Source organism: Chamaea fasciata, unplaced genomic scaffold (assembly GCF_029207755.1).
Source record: "Chamaea fasciata isolate MVZ Bird 193981 ecotype frontalis unplaced genomic scaffold, bChaFas1.0.hap1 SCAF_1, whole genome shotgun sequence".
NCBI lineage: Eukaryota > Metazoa > Chordata > Aves > Passeriformes > Sylviidae > Chamaea > Chamaea fasciata.
Window position 1 is genome coordinate 804,702 of NW_027094086.1, and position 16,721 is coordinate 821,422.

At 58.5% G+C, this 16,721-nt stretch overlaps 1 protein-coding gene across 1 annotated transcript in view; it reads left to right on the forward strand.

The window, feature by feature from the left end:
• LOC136299803 (myosin-6) overlaps window positions 1-16,721 on the forward strand; it is a 39,615-nt gene that overhangs the window by 10,753 nt on the left and 12,141 nt on the right. The window contains exons 8-25 of the mRNA XM_066201787.1: window positions 4,637-4,735; window positions 5,153-5,256; window positions 6,519-6,657; window positions 6,740-7,008; window positions 7,978-8,148; window positions 8,954-9,263; window positions 9,704-9,777; window positions 9,871-9,958; window positions 10,569-10,686; window positions 10,773-10,896; window positions 11,735-11,871; window positions 11,958-12,084; window positions 12,218-12,346; window positions 12,439-12,681; window positions 14,025-14,201; window positions 14,305-14,450; window positions 14,532-14,622; window positions 16,009-16,398. Coding sequence (XP_066057884.1) covers window positions 4,637-4,735; window positions 5,153-5,256; window positions 6,519-6,657; window positions 6,740-7,008; window positions 7,978-8,148; window positions 8,954-9,263; window positions 9,704-9,777; window positions 9,871-9,958; window positions 10,569-10,686; window positions 10,773-10,896; window positions 11,735-11,871; window positions 11,958-12,084; window positions 12,218-12,346; window positions 12,439-12,681; window positions 14,025-14,201; window positions 14,305-14,450; window positions 14,532-14,622; window positions 16,009-16,398 — 2,936 coding nt within the window. The remainder of the gene's footprint in view (window positions 1-4,636; window positions 4,736-5,152; window positions 5,257-6,518; window positions 6,658-6,739; window positions 7,009-7,977; window positions 8,149-8,953; window positions 9,264-9,703; window positions 9,778-9,870; window positions 9,959-10,568; window positions 10,687-10,772; window positions 10,897-11,734; window positions 11,872-11,957; window positions 12,085-12,217; window positions 12,347-12,438; window positions 12,682-14,024; window positions 14,202-14,304; window positions 14,451-14,531; window positions 14,623-16,008; window positions 16,399-16,721) is intronic.

The following is a 16,721-nucleotide window of genomic DNA, read 5'->3' on the forward strand; positions in this document are numbered from 1 at the left end:
CCGAACTGACCGCTGACCGCTGGCCGTGTGTCCGAACTGACCGCTGACCGCTGGCCGCGTGTCCGAACTGACCGCTGACCGCGTGTCCGTGTGTCCGAACTGACCGCTGACCGCTGGCCGTGTGTCCGAACTGACCGCTGACCGCTGGCCGTGTGTCCGAACTGACCGCTGGCCATGTGTCCGAACTGACCGCTGGCCGCGTGTCCGTGTGTCCGAACTGACCGCTGGCCGCGTGTCCGAACTGACCGCTGGCCGCGTGTCCGTGTGTCCGAACTGACCGCTGGCCGCATGTCCGTGTGTCCGAACTGACCGCTGGCCGCGTGTCCGAACTGACCGCTGGCCACGTGTCCGTGTGTCCGAACTGACCGCTGGCCGCGTGTCCGTGTGTCCGAACTGACCGCTGGCCGTGTGTCCGAACTGACCGCTGGCCGTGTGTCCGAACTGACCGCTGGCCGCGTGTCCGTGTGTCCGAACTGACCGCTGGCCGTGTGTCCGAACTGACCGCTGGCCGTGTGTCCGAACTGACCGCTGGCCGCGTGTCCGTGTGTCCGAACTGACCGCTGGCCGCGTGTCCGAACTGACCGCTGGCCGCGTGTCCGAACTGACCGCTGGCTGTGTGTCCGTGTGTCCGAACTGACCGCTGGCCGTGTGTCCGAACTGACCGCTGACCGCTGGCCGTGTGTCCGAACTGACCGCTGGCCGCGTGTCCGTGTGTCCGAACTGACCGCTGGCCGCGTGTCCGAACTGACCGCTGGCCGCGTGTCCAAACTGACCGCTGGCCGTGTGTCCGTGTGTCCGAACTGACCGCTGGCCGCGTGTCCGTGTGTCCGAACTGACCGCTGGCCATGTGTCCGAACTGACCGCTGGCCGCGTGTCCGTGTGTCCGAACTGACCGCTGGCCATGTGTCCGAACTGACCGCTGGCCGCGTGTCCGTGTGTCCGAACTGACCGCTGGCCGCGTGTCCGTGTGTCCGAACTGACCGCTGGCCGCGCGTCCGTGTGTCCGAACTGACCCCTGGCCGCGTGTCCGAACTGACCGCTGGCCGTGTGTCCGTGTGTCCGAACTGACCGCTGGCCGCGTGTCCGTGTGTCCGAACTGACCCCTGGCTGCGTGTCTGTGTGTCCGAACTGACCGCTGGCCGCATGTCCGTGTGTCCGAACTGACCGCTGGCCGGGTGTCCGAACTGACCGCTGGCCGTGTGTCCGTGTGTCCGAACTGACCGCTGGCTGCGTGTCTGTGTGTCCGAACTGACCGCTGGCCGCGTGTCCGTGTGTCCGAACTGACCGCTGGCCATGTGTCCGAACTGACCGCTGGCCGTGTGTCCGTGTGTCCGAACTGACCGCTGGCCGTGTGTCCGTGTGTCCGAACTGACCGCTGGCTGCGTGTCTGTGTGTCCGAACTGACCGCTGGCCGCGTGTCCGTGTGTCCGAACTGACCGCTGGCCGTGTGTCCGAACTGACCGCTGGCCGGGTGTCCGAACTGACCGCTGGCCGTGTGTCCGTGTGTCCGAACTGACCGCTGGCCGCATGTCCGTGTGTCCGAACTGACCGCTGGCCGGGTGTCCGAACTGACCGCTGGCCGTGTGTCCATGTGTCCGAACTGACCGCTGGCCGTGTGTCCGAACTGACCGCTGGCTGCATGTCTGTGTGTCCGAACTGACCGCTGGCTGTGTGTCCGTGTGTCCGAACTGACCGCTGGCCGTGTGTCCGTGTGTCCGAACTGACCCCTGGCCGCGTGTCCGAACTGACCGCTGGCCATGTGTCTGAACTGACCGCTGGCCGTGTGTCCGTGTGTCCGAACTGACCGCTGGCCGTGTGTCCGTGTGTCCGAACTGACCGCTGGCCGCGTGTCCGAACTGACCGCTGGCTGTGTGTCCGTGTGTCCGAACTGACCGCTGGCCGCGTGTCCGTGTGTCCGAACTGACCGCTGGCCATGTGTCCGAACTGACCGCTGGCCGTGTGTCCGTGTGTCCGAACTGACCGCTGGCCGTGTGTCCGTGTGTCCGAACTGACCGCTGGCTGCGTGTCCGAACTGACCGCTGGCCGCGTGTCCGTGTGTCCGAACTGACCGCTGGCCGTGTGTCCGAACTGACCGCTGGCCGGGTGTCCGAACTGACCGCTGGCCGTGTGTCCGTGTGTCCGAACTGACCGCTGGCCGCATGTCCGTGTGTCCGAACTGACCGCTGGCCGGGTGTCCGAACTGACCGCTGGCCGTGTGTCCATGTGTCCGAACTGACCGCTGGCCGTGTGTCCGAACTGACCGCTGGCCATGTGTCCGTGTGTCCGAACTGACCGCTGGCCGCGTGTCCGAACTGACCGCTGGCTGTGTGTCCGTGTGTCCGAACTGACCGCTGGCCGTGTGTCCGTGTGTCCGAACTGACCCCTGGCCGCGTGTCCGAACTGACCGCTGGCCATGTGTCTGAACTGACCGCTGGCCGTGTGTCCGTGTGTCCGAACTGACCGCTGGCCGTGTGTCCGTGTGTCCGAACTGACCGCTGGCCGCGTGTCCGAACTGACCGCTGGCTGTGTGTCCGTGTGTCCGAACTGACCGCTGGCCGTGTGTCCGTGTGTCCGAACTGACCGCTGGCCGTGTGTCCGAACTGACCGCTGGCCGCGTGTCCGAACTGACCGCTGGCTGTGTGTCCGTGTGTCCGAACTGACCGCTGGCCGTGTGTCCGAACTGACCGCTGGCCGCGTGTCCGAACTGACCGCTGGCTGTGTGTCCGTGTGTCCGAACTGACCGCTGGCCGTGTGTCCGAACTGACCGCTGGCTGCATGTCTGTGTGTCCGAACTGACCGCTGGCTGTGTGTCCGTGTGTCCGAACTGACCGCTGGCCGTGTGTCCGTGTGTCCGAACTGACCCCTGGCCGCGTGTCCGAACTGACCGCTGGCCATGTGTCTGAACTGACCGCTGGCCGTGTGTCCGTGTGTCCGAACTGACCGCTGGCCGTGTGTCCGTGTGTCCGAACTGACCGCTGGCCGCGTGTCCGAACTGACCGCTGGCTGTGTGTCCGTGTGTCCGAACTGACCGCTGGCCGCGTGTCCGTGTGTCCGAACTGACCGCTGGCCATGTGTCCGAACTGACCGCTGGCCGTGTGTCCGTGTGTCCGAACTGACCGCTGGCCGTGTGTCCGTGTGTCCGAACTGACCGCTGGCTGCGTGTCTGTGTGTCCGAACTGACCGCTGGCCGCGTGTCCGTGTGTCCGAACTGACCGCTGGCCGTGTGTCCGAACTGACCGCTGGCCGGGTGTCCGAACTGACCGCTGGCCGTGTGTCCGTGTGTCCGAACTGACCGCTGGCCGCATGTCCGTGTGTCCGAACTGACCGCTGGCCGGGTGTCCGAACTGACCGCTGGCCGTGTGTCCATGTGTCCGAACTGACCGCTGGCCGTGTGTCCGAACTGACCGCTGGCCATGTGTCCGTGTGTCCGAACTGACCGCTGGCCGCGTGTCCGAACTGACCGCTGGCTGTGTGTCCGTGTGTCCGAACTGACCGCTGGCCGTGTGTCCGTGTGTCCGAACTGACCCCTGGCCGCGTGTCCGAACTGACCGCTGGCCATGTGTCTGAACTGACCGCTGGCCGTGTGTCCGTGTGTCCGAACTGACCGCTGGCCGTGTGTCCGTGTGTCCGAACTGACCGCTGGCCGCGTGTCCGAACTGACCGCTGGCTGTGTGTCCGTGTGTCCGAACTGACCGCTGGCCGTGTGTCCGTGTGTCCGAACTGACCGCTGGCCGTGTGTCCGAACTGACCGCTGGCCGCGTGTCCGAACTGACCGCTGGCTGTGTGTCCGTGTGTCCGAACTGACCGCTGGCCGTGTGTCCGAACTGACCGCTGGCCGCGTGTCCGAACTGACCGCTGGCTGTGTGTCCGTGTGTCCGAAATGACCGCTGGCCGTGCGTCCGTGCATCCGAACTGACCGCTGACCGCTGGCCGTGTGTCCGAACTGACCGCTGGCCGCGTGTCCGTGTGTCCGAACTGACCCCTGGCCGCGTGTCCGAACTGACCGCTGGCCGCGTGTCCGTGTGTCCGAACTGACCGCTGGCCGTGTGTCCGTGTGTCCGAACTGACCGCTGGCCGTGTGTCCGAACTGACCACTGACCGCTGGCCGCGTGTCCGTGTGTCCGAACTGACCGCTGGCCGTGTGTCCGTGTGTCCGAACTGACCCCTGGCCGCGTGTCCGAACTGACCACTGGCCGCGTGTCCGTGTGTCCGAACTGACCGCTGGCCGCGTGTCCGTGTGTCCGAACTGACCGCTGGCCGCATGTCCGAACTGACCACTGTCCATGTGTCCGTGTGTCCGGCATGATCATCATCATCCCTCTGTCCGTGTGTCCGGAGTGACCCCTGCACGTGTGTCCGGAGCCTTCATCATCGTCATCATCGTCCCTCTCCGTGCGTCCATGTGTCTGAACTGACCACTGTCCGTGTGTCCGGGAGTCTTCATCATCGTCCATCTGTCCATCCCTGGTTGATGGGTCAATGAGTTGTCCATCTGTCCATCCATCCATCACCTCCACGTGTCCGTCTCTCCACCCCTGGTCCAGTTGTCCATCTGTCCATCCCACCACGTGTCCATCTGTCCACCCCCGGTCCAGTTGTCCATCCGCCCACCTTCTCCCGTGTCCACCCTTCCCAGACCTCCTGGAGAAGTCGCGCGTCATCTTCCAGCTGAAGGCCGAGAGGAACTACCACATCTTCTACCAGATCCTCTCCAACAAGAAACCGGAACTCCTGGGTGAGCCACCACCGTGACCTCAGGGTCTTCTCCTTCCCCCACCCCAAATTCGGGGTGGTTTGGAGAACCTTCAGTGGTGTCTCCACCATCTCCACCACAAATTCGGGGTGGTTTTGGAGAACCTTCAGTGGTGTCTCCACCATCTCCACCCCAAAATCTGGGGTGGTTTGGAGAACCTTCAGTGGTGTCTCCGCCATCTCCACCCCAAATTTGGGGTGGTTTGGAGAACCTTCAGTGGTGTCTCCACCATCTCCACCCCAAAATTCGGGGTGGTTTGGAGAACCTTCAGTGGTGTCTCCCCCATCTCCACCCCAAATTTGGGGTGGTTTGGAGAACCTTCAGTGGTGTCTCCGCCATGTCCACCCAAATTTGGGGTGGTTTTGGAGAACCTTCAGTGGTGTCTCCATCCCACCCCAGAGATGCTGCTGGTGACCTCCAACCCCTACGACTACGGTTACGTGTCCCAAGGAGAGGTGACCGTGGCCTCCATCGATGACGCCGAGGAGCTGCTGGCCACCGACGTGAGAGGGGACGGGGTGGACAGAGGGGTGGGAATGTGGAGGGATGGATGGATGGATGGATGGATGGATGGATGGATGGATGGATGGATGGATCCGTGGATCCATGGATGGAGACATGGATGGATGGATGGAGAGATGGATCCATGGATGGACGAGTCCATGGATGGATAAGTCTTCAGAAGAATGGATGGATCTATGAATGGATGGATCCATGGATGGATGGATGAAGTTCTGAAATGGATGGATGGATTAGTCCACGGATGGATAGATGGACGGATGGGTGGAGAAGTCCATGGTTGGATGGTTGAAGTTCTGAAATGGATGGATGGAGGGATGGATGGATGGATGGATGGATGAGTCCATGGACGGACAGATGTGTGAAGAGATGGACGGATGAGTCCATATATGGATGAAGGAAGTTCTGAAATGGGTGGATGGATGAGTCCATGGAAGGATCGATCCATGGATATGAATGTCCTCGAATGGGTGGACAAGCCCATGGATGGATGGATGGATGGATACCTCCATGGATCAATGAGTTCTTAGAAGGAGGGATGAGTCCTCAGATGGATCCATGAGTATAAATGTCCTCAAATGGATGGAGGAGTCCATGGATCGATGGATTTGTCCATGGTTGGATGGATGGATGGATGGATCCATGGATGAGTCCATGGTTGGATGGATGAAGTTCTGCAATGGATGGATGGAGAAGCAACGAATCCATGGACGTGTCCTTCAAGCCCCCATTGGCCAATTGGGCCAACCAGTGGGCAGGACAGTGGGAGGTGCCCTCAGGTGGTGACCACCACAGATAGTGACCACCACAGATAGTGACCACCACAGGCAGTGACCACCACAGCTGATGACCACCACAGGTAGTGACCACAGGTAGTGACCACCACAGTAGTGACCACCACAGATAGTGACCACCACAGGCAGTGACCACCACAGCTGATGACCACCACAGGTAGTGACCACAGGTAGTGACCACCACAGGTAGTGACCACCACAGGTGATGACCACCACAGGTAATGACCACCACAGGTGATGACCACCACAGATAGTGACCACAAGTGGTGACCACCATAGGTGATGACCACCACACATAGTGACCATCACAGGTAGTGACCCCCACAGGCAGTGACCACCACAGATAGTGACCACCACAGGTAGTGACCACACCAGCTCATGACCACCACAGATAGTGACCACAGGCAGTGACCACCACAGGTGACCTCACCTGACCCCACCACCTTTCCCAGAGCGCCTTCGACGTCCTGGGCTTCACCTCGGAGGAGAAATCCGGCGTCTACAAGCTGACGGGCGCCATCATGCACTTCGGCAACATGAAGTTCAAACAGAAACAACGCGAGGAGCAGGCGGAACCCGACGGCACCGAAGGTGGGCGGGGTCAGGGACAGGTCTAGGTCAGCCCACCAGGTGAGCTCACACCTGACCACGCCCCCCCGCCCCCGCCTCGCAGACGCCGACAAATCCGCCTACCTGATGGGCCTCAACTCCGCCGACCTCCTCAAGGGCCTGTGCCACCCGCGCGTCAAGGTGGGCAACGAGTTCGTCACCAAAGGCCAGAGCGTCCAGCAGGTCTACTACTCCATCGGCGCCCTGGCCAAGGCCGTCTACGAGAAGATGTTCAACTGGATGGTGGTGAGGATCAACAACTCGCTGGACACCAAGCAGCCGCGGCAGTACTTCATCGGCGTCCTCGACATCGCCGGCTTCGAGATCTTCGACGTGAGGCTCGGGGCGTTGGGGGGCGTTGGGGGCGTCTCCTGCGGCTTTGCCGTGGCCTCGGGCGGGAATTCGGGGGTTTCGGTCGGTGTCGTTGAGCGTTGGGTTGAGCTTGGTGGTCCCGTTGGGCGTTGACACCTTTGGGTGACCTTCTTGACCCTGTTGGGTGTTGAGTTGACCCCATGGACTCAGTTGATCCCATTGGGTGTTGAGTTGACCCCATGACCTCAGTTGACTTCATTGGGTGGTCAGTTGACCCCATGACCTCAGTTGACCCCATGACCTCAGTTGAATTTGTTGGGTGTTGAGTTGACCCCATTGGGTGTTGAGTTGACCCCATAGACTCAGTTGACCCCATGACCTCAGTTGACCCACACTGAGTTTTCAGTTGACTCCATGACCTCAGTCGACCCCATTGAGTTTTCAGTTGACCCCATGACCTCGGTTGACCCCACTGACTTTTCAGTTGACCCCATGACCGGAGTTGACCCCATTGGGTTGTCAGTTGACCCCATGACCTCAGTTGACTCCATTGGGTGGTCAGTTGACCCCATGACCTCAGTTGACTCCATTGGGTGGTCAGTTGACCCCATAGACTCAGTTGACCCCATGACCTCAGTTGACCCCACTGGGTGTTGAGTTGACCCCATAGACTCAGTTGACCCCATGGACTCAGTTGACCCCATTGGGTGTTGAGTTGACCCCATGACCGGAGTTGACCCCATTGGGTTGTCAGTTGACCCCATGACCTCAGTTGACCCCCATTGAGTTTTCTGTTGACTCCATGACTGGAGTTGACCCCTTTGGGTGTTGAACTGACCCCATGACCTCAGTCAAACCCATGACCTCAGTTGACCCCACTGTATTTTGAGTTGACCCCATGACCTCAGTTGACCCCATTGGGTGTTGAGTTGACCCCATGACCTCAGTTGACCCCATTGGGTGTTGAGTTGACCCCATGACCTCCCCCAGTTCAACAGCTTCGAGCAGCTGTGCATCAACTTCACCAACGAGAAGCTGCAGCAGTTCTTCAACCACCACATGTTCGTGCTGGAGCAGGAGGAGTACAAGAAGGAGGGCATCGAGTGGGAGTTCATCGACTTCGGCATGGACCTGCAGGCCTGCATCGACCTCATCGAGAAGGTGCCGCCACCAAGTTTGGGCGGAAGAACCTTCGGCTGGTTGGGCTGGGTCGGGTGGAAGAACCTTCAACCTTGCTGGGTTGAGTTGGGTTGAAGAACCTTCAACCTTCTCGGGTTCAGTTGGGTTGAAGAACCTTGGGTTGAGCTGAAGAGTCTCCAGTTGGTTGGGTTGGGTTGAGCGTCCACCTTGTTGAGTTGAGTTGGGTTGGAAGAGCCTTCAATTGATTGAGCTGAAGAGTCTCCACATGGCTGAGTTGACCTAAGTTGGGTTGAAGAACCTTCAGCTGGTTGGGTTGGGTTGAAGGTCCACCTTGTTGGGTTGGGTTGAAGAACCTTCAACCTTGTTGGCTTCAGTTGTGTTGGACAACTTTGGGCTGGGCTGAAGAGTCTCCACATGGCTGAGGTGACCCGAGTTGGGTTGACCTGAAGAGCCTCCAAGTGGTTGAGTTGGGTTGGGTTGAGTTGGGTTGAGTGTCCACGTTGTTGGGTTGAAGAACCTTCAACCTGGTTGGCTTCAGTTGGGTTGAAGAACCTTGGGTTGAGCTGAGGAGTCTCCGAATGGTTGAGTTGAGTTGGGTTGAGTTCGGTTGGGTTGTCTTGAGTTGGGTTGGGTCGAGTTGGGTTGGTTGGATTGAGTTGGGTTGGGTTGAATTGCGTTGAGTTGGGTTGGGTCGAGTTGGGTTGGTTGGTTTGAGTTGGGTTGGGTCAAGTTGGGTTGATTGGGTTGGGTTGAGTTGGGTTGAGTTGAGTAAGCTTGGCTTGAGTTGAGTGTCCTCATCATCCAACGATGTCCACCTTGCCCGCAGCCCATGGGCATCATGTCCATCCTGGAAGAGGAGTGCATGTTCCCCAAAGCCTCGGACATGACCTTCAAGTCCAAACTCTACGACAACCACCTGGGCAAGTCGGCCAACTTCGGCAAACCGCGCAACGTCAAGGGCAAGGCCGAGGCGCATTTCTCGCTCACCCACTACGCCGGCACCGTGGACTACAACATCCTGGGCTGGCTGGAGAAGAACAAAGATCCCCTCAACGAGACCGTGGTGGGGCTCTACCAGAAATCCGCCCTCAAGCTCTTGGCCCACCTCTTCTCCAACTACGCCGGCGCCGATTCGGGTGGGTGGTGGAGAAGACAAACGGTGGGGTTGGGTTGGGTTGAGAAGACCGAGAATGGTTGGGTTGGCGAGACCTAAAACTGATTGGGTTGGGTTGAGTTGGATTGAGTTGGGTTGAGTTGGGTTGAGTTGGGTTGAGAAGAACTAAGAGTGGTTGGGTTGGTTTGGTGAGACCTAAAACTGATTGTGTTGAGTTGGGTTGAGTTGGGTTGGGTTTGGTTGCGAAGATCAAGGATGGTTGGGTTGGGTTGGGTTTGGCTGAGTTGGGTTGGGTTGAGAAGGCCAAGGCTGGTTGGGTTTTGTTGACTTGGGTTGGGTTGGGTTGAGTTGGATTGGTTGGGTCAGTTGGGTTTGGTTGAGTTGAGTTGGGTTTGGTTGAGTTGGGTCTTGTTGAGTTGGGTTGTCCTTTCCATCTCCTCATCACGCCGTTCTTCTCCTCAGGCGGTGACGGTGGCAAGGGCAAAGGAGCCAAGAAGAAAGGTTCTTCCTTCCAAACCGTCTCAGCCTTGCACCGGGTGAGGGCCACGCCCTGGACCTGCTCTGGTCCCACCACTCCCTCCAGCCCCTCCCCTGATCTCCCATTGGTCACCTTCTCCTCTCCTCTTCAGGAGAACCTCAACAAGCTCATGGCCAACCTCAAGACCACCCACCCGCACTTCGTCCGGTGTCTGGTGCCGAACGAGCGGAAAGAGCCGGGTGAGACAAGGGTTGGGTTGAGTTGGGTTGGGTTGAGTTGGGTTTGATTGGTTGAGTTGAGTTGAGTTGAGTTGGTTGGGTTGGGTTGAGTTTGGTTGAGTTGAGTTGAGTTGGTTGGGTTGGGTTGAGTTGGGTTGAGTTGAGTTGAGTTGGGTTGGTTGAGTTGGGTTGTGTTGAATTGGATTGAGTTGGGTTGGGTTGAGTTGGGTTTGATTGGTTGAGTTGAGTTGAGTTGAGTTGGTTGGGTTGGGTTGAGTTTGGTTGAGTTGAGTTGAGTTGGTTGAGTTGGGTTGGTTGAGTTGGGTTGTGTGGAGGTGGATTGAGTTTGGTTGGGTTGATTTGGGTTGAGTTGGGTTGGGTTGAGTTGGGTTTGATTGGTTGAGTTGGGTTGAGTTGAGTTGGATTGAGCTTGGTTGGGTTGAGTTGGTTGAGTTGGGTTGAGCTGAGTTGAGTTGGGTTGGGTTGAGTTGAGTTGGGTTGTGTTGAGTTCGACGGAGCTTGGTTCAATTGAGTTGGGTTGGGTTGAGCTGGGACAACCAACGATGTCTGAGCTGTGTTGAGAAGACGTCACCCATCGAGCCCTTGACCCCTGACCCGTGTCCTCCTCCAGGAGTGATGGACAACGCCCTGGTCATGCACCAGCTCCGCTGCAACGGCGTCCTGGAGGGAATCCGCATCTGCCGCAAGGGCTTCCCCAACCGAATCCTCTACGGCGACTTCCGGCAGCGGTGAGGGCACCGAGGAGCTCTGGGGACAGGCGGGGGACAACCCCGGTGGGGCTGACCTCGGGGGTCTTCTCCTGGGTGGTGACCAGGTACCGGATCCTGAACCCGGCCGCCATCCCTGAGGGTCAGTTCATCGACAGCCGCAAAGGCGCCGAGAAGCTCCTGGGCTCCATCGACATCGACCACAACCAGTACAAGTTTGGGCACACCAAGGTGAGGCCACCCGTGATCTTCTGTGGTCCCACCGGTCACCGTGTCCATCTGTCCGTCCCTGTGTTCATCCCTGTGTCCATTTGTCCATCCCCATGTCCATCTGTCCATCCTCGTGTCCATCTGCCCATCCCCATGTCCATCCCTGTGTCCATCTGTCCATCCCTGTGTCCATCTGTCCATCTGTCTATCCCCGTGTTCATCCCTGTGTCCATCTATCCATCCCTGTGTCCATCTGTCCATCCCTGTATGTTCATCTGTCCATCCCCATGTCCATCTGTCCATCCTCGTGTCCATCCCTGTGTCCATCTGTTCATCCCTGTGTCCATCCCTGTGTCCATCTGTCCATCCCCATGTCCATTTGTCCATCCCTATGTCCATCTGTCCACCCCCATGTCCATTCCTGTGTCCATCTGCCCACCCCACTCATGATCCCACCAAGTTCTGGAAACCTCATGGTCCCACCACCCGAGGTGGACACTGACCTCATGGTCTCCATGGTCACCATGTCCATCTGTCCATCCCCATGTCCATCTGTCCTCCTGCTCAGGATCCCACCAGGTTCTTGAGACCTCATGGTCCCACCTGAAGTGGACACTGACCTCATGGTCCCCATGGTCACCGCGTCCATCTGTCCATTCTCATGTCCATCTGTCCACCCCACTCATGATCCCACCAGGTTCTGAAGACCTCATGGTCCCACCTGAAGTGGACACTGACCTCATGGTCCCCATGGTCACCGTGTCCATCTGTCCATTCTCGTGTCCATCTGTCCACCCCACTCATGGTCCCACCCGAGGTGGACACCACCCTGATGGTCCCACCACCCTTCTCCCCCAAGGTCTTCTTCAAGGCCGGGCTCCTCGGCCAGCTGGAGGAGATGCGCGACGAGCGCCTGTCCCGCATCATCACCCGCATCCAGGCCCGCGCCCGCGGGCAGCTGATGCGCCTCGAGTTCAAGAAGATCGTCGAGCGCCGGTGAGACCGCGGGGGTGGTGGGAGGTCTTCTCCTCTCCTGGTGGACATCTTCATCATCATCATCATCATCATCATCATCGTGGCAGGGACGCGCTGCTGGTGATCCAGTGGAACCTCCGGGCCTTCATGGGCGTGAAGAACTGGCCGTGGATGAAGCTCTACTTCAAGATCAAACCTCTGCTGAAGAGCGCCGAGACCGAGAAGGAGATGCAGGTGGGGCAAGGTGGGACCATCGGTGGTCTCCTGGTGGGGTTGGGATGAAGATCTTTGACCTTCTCGGGGGTCTCCTGGTGGGTGGGGCAGTGGGATGAAGATCTTGGACCTTCTCGGGGTTCTCCTGGAGCAGAACATGAAGGAGGAGTACGGGCGGCTGAAGGACGCCCTGGAGAAGTCGGAGTCGCGGCGCAAGGAGCTGGAGGAGAAGATGGTGTCCATGCTGCAGGAGAAGAACGACCTCCAGCTCCAAGTCCAGGCCGTGAGTCCTCATCACCTCCAAAACCAACATCATGGTGGCCACCACCACCATCTCCACCACCCTTTGACCCTTTTGGTGTCGCCCCCCAACAGGAGCAGGACAACCTGAACGACGCCGAGGAACGCTGCGACCAGCTGATCAAGACCAAGATCCAGCTGGAGGCCAAGGTGAAGGAGATGACCGAGAGGCTGGAGGACGAGGAGGAGATGAACGCCGAGCTGACGGCCAAGAAGAGGAAGCTGGAGGACGAGTGCTCGGAGCTCAAGAAGGACATCGACGACCTGGAGCTGACCCTGGCCAAGGTGGAGAAGGAGAAGCACGCCACCGAGAACAAGGTGAGGGGACCTGAGTCTGCTCGGCCTGGTGGGCTTGGCTTGGGTTGAGGAGACCAAAGATGGTTGAGTTGGGTTGGGTTGGGTTGAGTTGAGAAGACTCAAGGTTGGTTGGATTGAGTTGGATTGGGTTGGGTTGGGAAGACCAAGGTGGGTTGGGTTGGGTTTGATTGGGTTGGGTTGAGGAGACCAAAGATGGTTGGGTTGAGAAGACCGAGGTGGGTTGGGTTGGGTTGGGTTTGGTTGGGTTGAGGAGACCAAAGATGGTTGAGTTGGGTTAAGTTGGGTTGAGAAGACTCAAGGTTGGTTGGATTGTGTTGGATTGGGTCGGGTTGGGAAGACCAAGGTGGGTTGGGTTTGGTTGGGTTGAGGAGACCAAAGATGGTTGGGTTGAGAAGACCGAGGTGGGTTGGGTTGGGTTGGGTTTGGTTGGGTTGAGGAGACCAAAGATGGTTGGGTTGGGTTGGGTTGAGGAGACCAAAGATGGTTGGGTTGAGAAGACCGAGGTGGGTTGGGTTGGGTTGGGTTTGGTTGGGTTGAGGAGACCAAAGATGGTTGGGTTGGGTTGGGTTGAGGAGACCAAAGATGGTTGGGTTGAGAAGACCGAGGTGGGTTGGGTTGGGTTGGGTTTGGTTGGGTTGAGGAGACCAATAATGGTTGGGTTGAGAAGACCGAAGTGGGTTGAGTTTGGTTGAGTTGGGTTGGGTCGAGAAGACCAAGGATAGTTGGGTTGGTGAGACATAAAATTGGTTGGGTTGGTTTGGGATGACCAAGGCTGGTTGGGTTGGGTCGGGTTGGGTTGAGTTGAGTTGGGTTGCACTGAGAAGACCAAGGATGGTTGAGAAGACATGAGGTATTGGTTTGAGTTGACCACACCCAAGGTTGGGTGCGATCTGTCACCTTGGGTTGAGGCGACCCAAGGCAGGTTGAGAAGATCCAGTGTTGGTTGGGTTGGGTTGGTGACACCTAAACCTGGTTGCGTTGGGTTGAGTGAGGTTGAGTTGGGTTGAGTAGGGTTGGGTTGAGAAGACCAAGAAGGGTTGAGCTGGGTCAACTTGATTTTGGTTGGGTCGACTTGATTTGGGTTGGGTTGGGATGACCAAGGATGGTTGAGATGGGTTGAGAAGAAGACCTGAGGCATGTGTTTGAGCTGAGGACACCCAAGGCTGGGTGGGATCATCCAGCTTGGGTTGACCCAAGGCAAGTTGAGAACCTCCAACATCAGTTGCGTTGACCTCATCGAGAAGACCCAAACTCCTTTGTCTCCTCCTTCTTCAAAACCTCATTGGCTGAGGTGACCATCAACCTCCTCCACCTCTGCCCCACCCTGGACACTTCTCCCGCAGGTCAAGAACCTGACCGAGGAGATGGCCGGGCTGGACGAGACCATCGCCAAGCTGACCAAGGAGAAGAAAGCCCTGCAGGAATCCCACCAGCAGACCCTGGACGACCTCCAGGCCGAGGAGGACAAAGTCAACACCTTGACCAAGAGCAAAGTCAAGCTGGAGCAACAAGTGGACGACGTGAGCGCGGAGAACTTCCAGGAGGAACTTCTCGGGGCCGGGGGGGGGGACGAAAAAATGATCAAAACTTGAGGTTTCTCCTCGTTTTTGTGTCCCCTCGCAGCTCGAAGGTTCCCTGGAGCAGGAGAAGAAGATCCGGATGGACCTGGAACGCGCCAAGAGGAAGCTGGAGGGTGACCTGAAGCTCACCCAGGAGAACATCATGGACCTGGAGAACGACAAGCAGCAGCTGGAGGAGAAGCTCAAGAAGTGAGGGCGGATCCGCCCGCCCGGCGAGGTCCGGGTGAAGGTCCACAGGTGAGGCCTCACCTGCCTCGTCTTCTCCTGCAGGAAAGAGTTCGAGATCCACCAGCAGAGCGGCCGGATCGAGGACGAGCAGGCGCTGGCGCTGCAGCTCCAGAAGAAGCTGAAGGAGCTGCAGGTGTGGGGTGGGAGAGGAGGTTGGGCCTGGGCCTGGTTGGGTTGGACTGGAGAACCTCCAGGTGGTTGGGTTGGACTGGAGAACCTCCAGGTGGTTGGGTTGGGTTGGGTTGGGTTGGAGAACCTCCAGGTGGTTGGGTTGGGTTGGGTTGGAGAACCTCCAGGTGGTTTGGTTGGGTTGGAGAACCTCCAGGTGGTTGGGTTGGGTTGGGTTGGAGAACCTCCAGGGGGTTGGGTTGGAGAACCTCCAGGTGGTTGGGTTGGGTTGGGTTGGAGAACCTCCAGGTGGTTTGGTTGAGTTGGAGAACCTCCAGGGGGTTGGGTTGGACTGGAGAACCTCCAGGTGGTTGGGTTGGGTTGGAGAACCTCCAGGTGGTTGGGTTGGACTGGAGAACATCCAGGCGGTTGGGTTGGGCTGTGTTGGGTTGAAGAGGAACTCAATGGTTGAGTTGGAGAACATCCAAGTGGTTGGGTTGGGTCTTCACCAGGTTGGGTTGGGTTGGGTTGGGTTGAGCCTCCACCAGGTTCGGTTGACCTGAATGGTCTCCACCTGGTTGGGTTGAGTCTCCACCAGGTTGGGCTGACTTCGGTGGTCTCCAGCTGCTTGGGTTGAGTTGCGTTGACTTGAAGGGTCTCCACCAGGTTGGGTTGACTTGGAAGGTCTCCAGTTGGTTGGGTTGACCTGAATGGTCTCCAGTTCGTTGGTTTGGGTTGAAGAGTAACGTGATGGTTGAGTTGGAGAACCTCCAGCTGGTTGGGTTGGGTTGAGTCTCCACCAGATTGGGTTGACTTGAAGGGTCTCCAATTGGTTGGGTTGGGTCTCCAGTTGGTTGGGTTGACTTAAATAATCTCCAGTTGGTTGAGTTGACTTGAATGGTCTCCAGCTGGTTGCGTTGGGTCTCCAACAGGTTGGGTTGACTTGAAGGGTCTCCAAAAGGTTGGGTTGGGTTGAGTCTCCACCAGGTTGGGTTGACCTGAATGGTCTCCACCTGGATGGGTTGGGTTGGGTTGGGTTGAGTTGGGTTGAAGAGTAATTTGATGGTTGAGTTGGAGAACCTCCAGGTGGTTGGGTTGAGTCTCCACCAGGTTGGGTTGACCTGGATGGTCTCCAACTGGTTGGGTTGACCTGGAAAGTGTCCAGCTGCTTGGGTTGGGTTGGGTTGAGTCTCGAACAGGTTGGGTTGACTTCGGTGGTCTCCAACTGGTTGGGTTGACTTGGATGGTCTCCAGTTGGTTGGGTTGGGTTGAGTCTCCACCACGTTGGGTTGAGTTTCCACCAGGTTGGGTTGACCTGAATGGTTGAGCTGAGTTGGATCCAAGTCTCCAAATCCCGGCTTGGGTTGAGAAGAAGACCTGAGCACACCCCACCACCCTCTCGCCCCGCCAGGCGCGCATCGAGGAGCTGGAGGAGGAGCTGGAGGCCGAACGCACCGGCCGGGCCAAGGTGGAGAAACAACGCTCGGACCTCTCCCGCGAGCTGGAGGAGCTCAGCGAGCGCCTGGAGGAGGCCGGAGGTGCCACCTCGGCCCAGCTGGAGCTCAACAAGAAACGCGAGGCCGAGTTCCAGAAGCTCCGGCGCGACCTGGAGGAGGCCACGCTGCGGCACGAGGCCACGGCGGCAGCGCTGAGGAAGAAACACGCCGACGGCGCGGCCGAGCTGGCCGAGCAGCTGGACAACCTCCAGAGGGTCAAGCAGAAGCTGGAGAAGGAGAAGAGCGAGCTCAAGCTGGAGCTGGACGACCTCAGCGCCAACGTGGAGCAGCTGATCAAGTCCAAGGTAGGAGAAGGGTCGGGGTGGGTGGCAGGGAATTATGGGATGGACGGTTGGGGTCATCCGGTTCCATCAATCCACGGGCAGGGACAACTTCTGCTGGATCAGGTTGGGTTGGGTGGAGTTGGGTCGGAGAACCTTCAGTTGGGTTGGGTTGGGTTGAGTGTCCACCTTGTTGGGTTCAGTTGAGTTGGAGAACCTTCAACCCTCTTGGGTTCATTGGGGTTGGAGAACCTTCAACTGGTTGAGATTAGGAGCCTCCACATGGTTGGGTTGAAGAACCTTCAACCCTGTTGGGTTGAGTTGGGTTGGAGAACCTTCAACCCCGT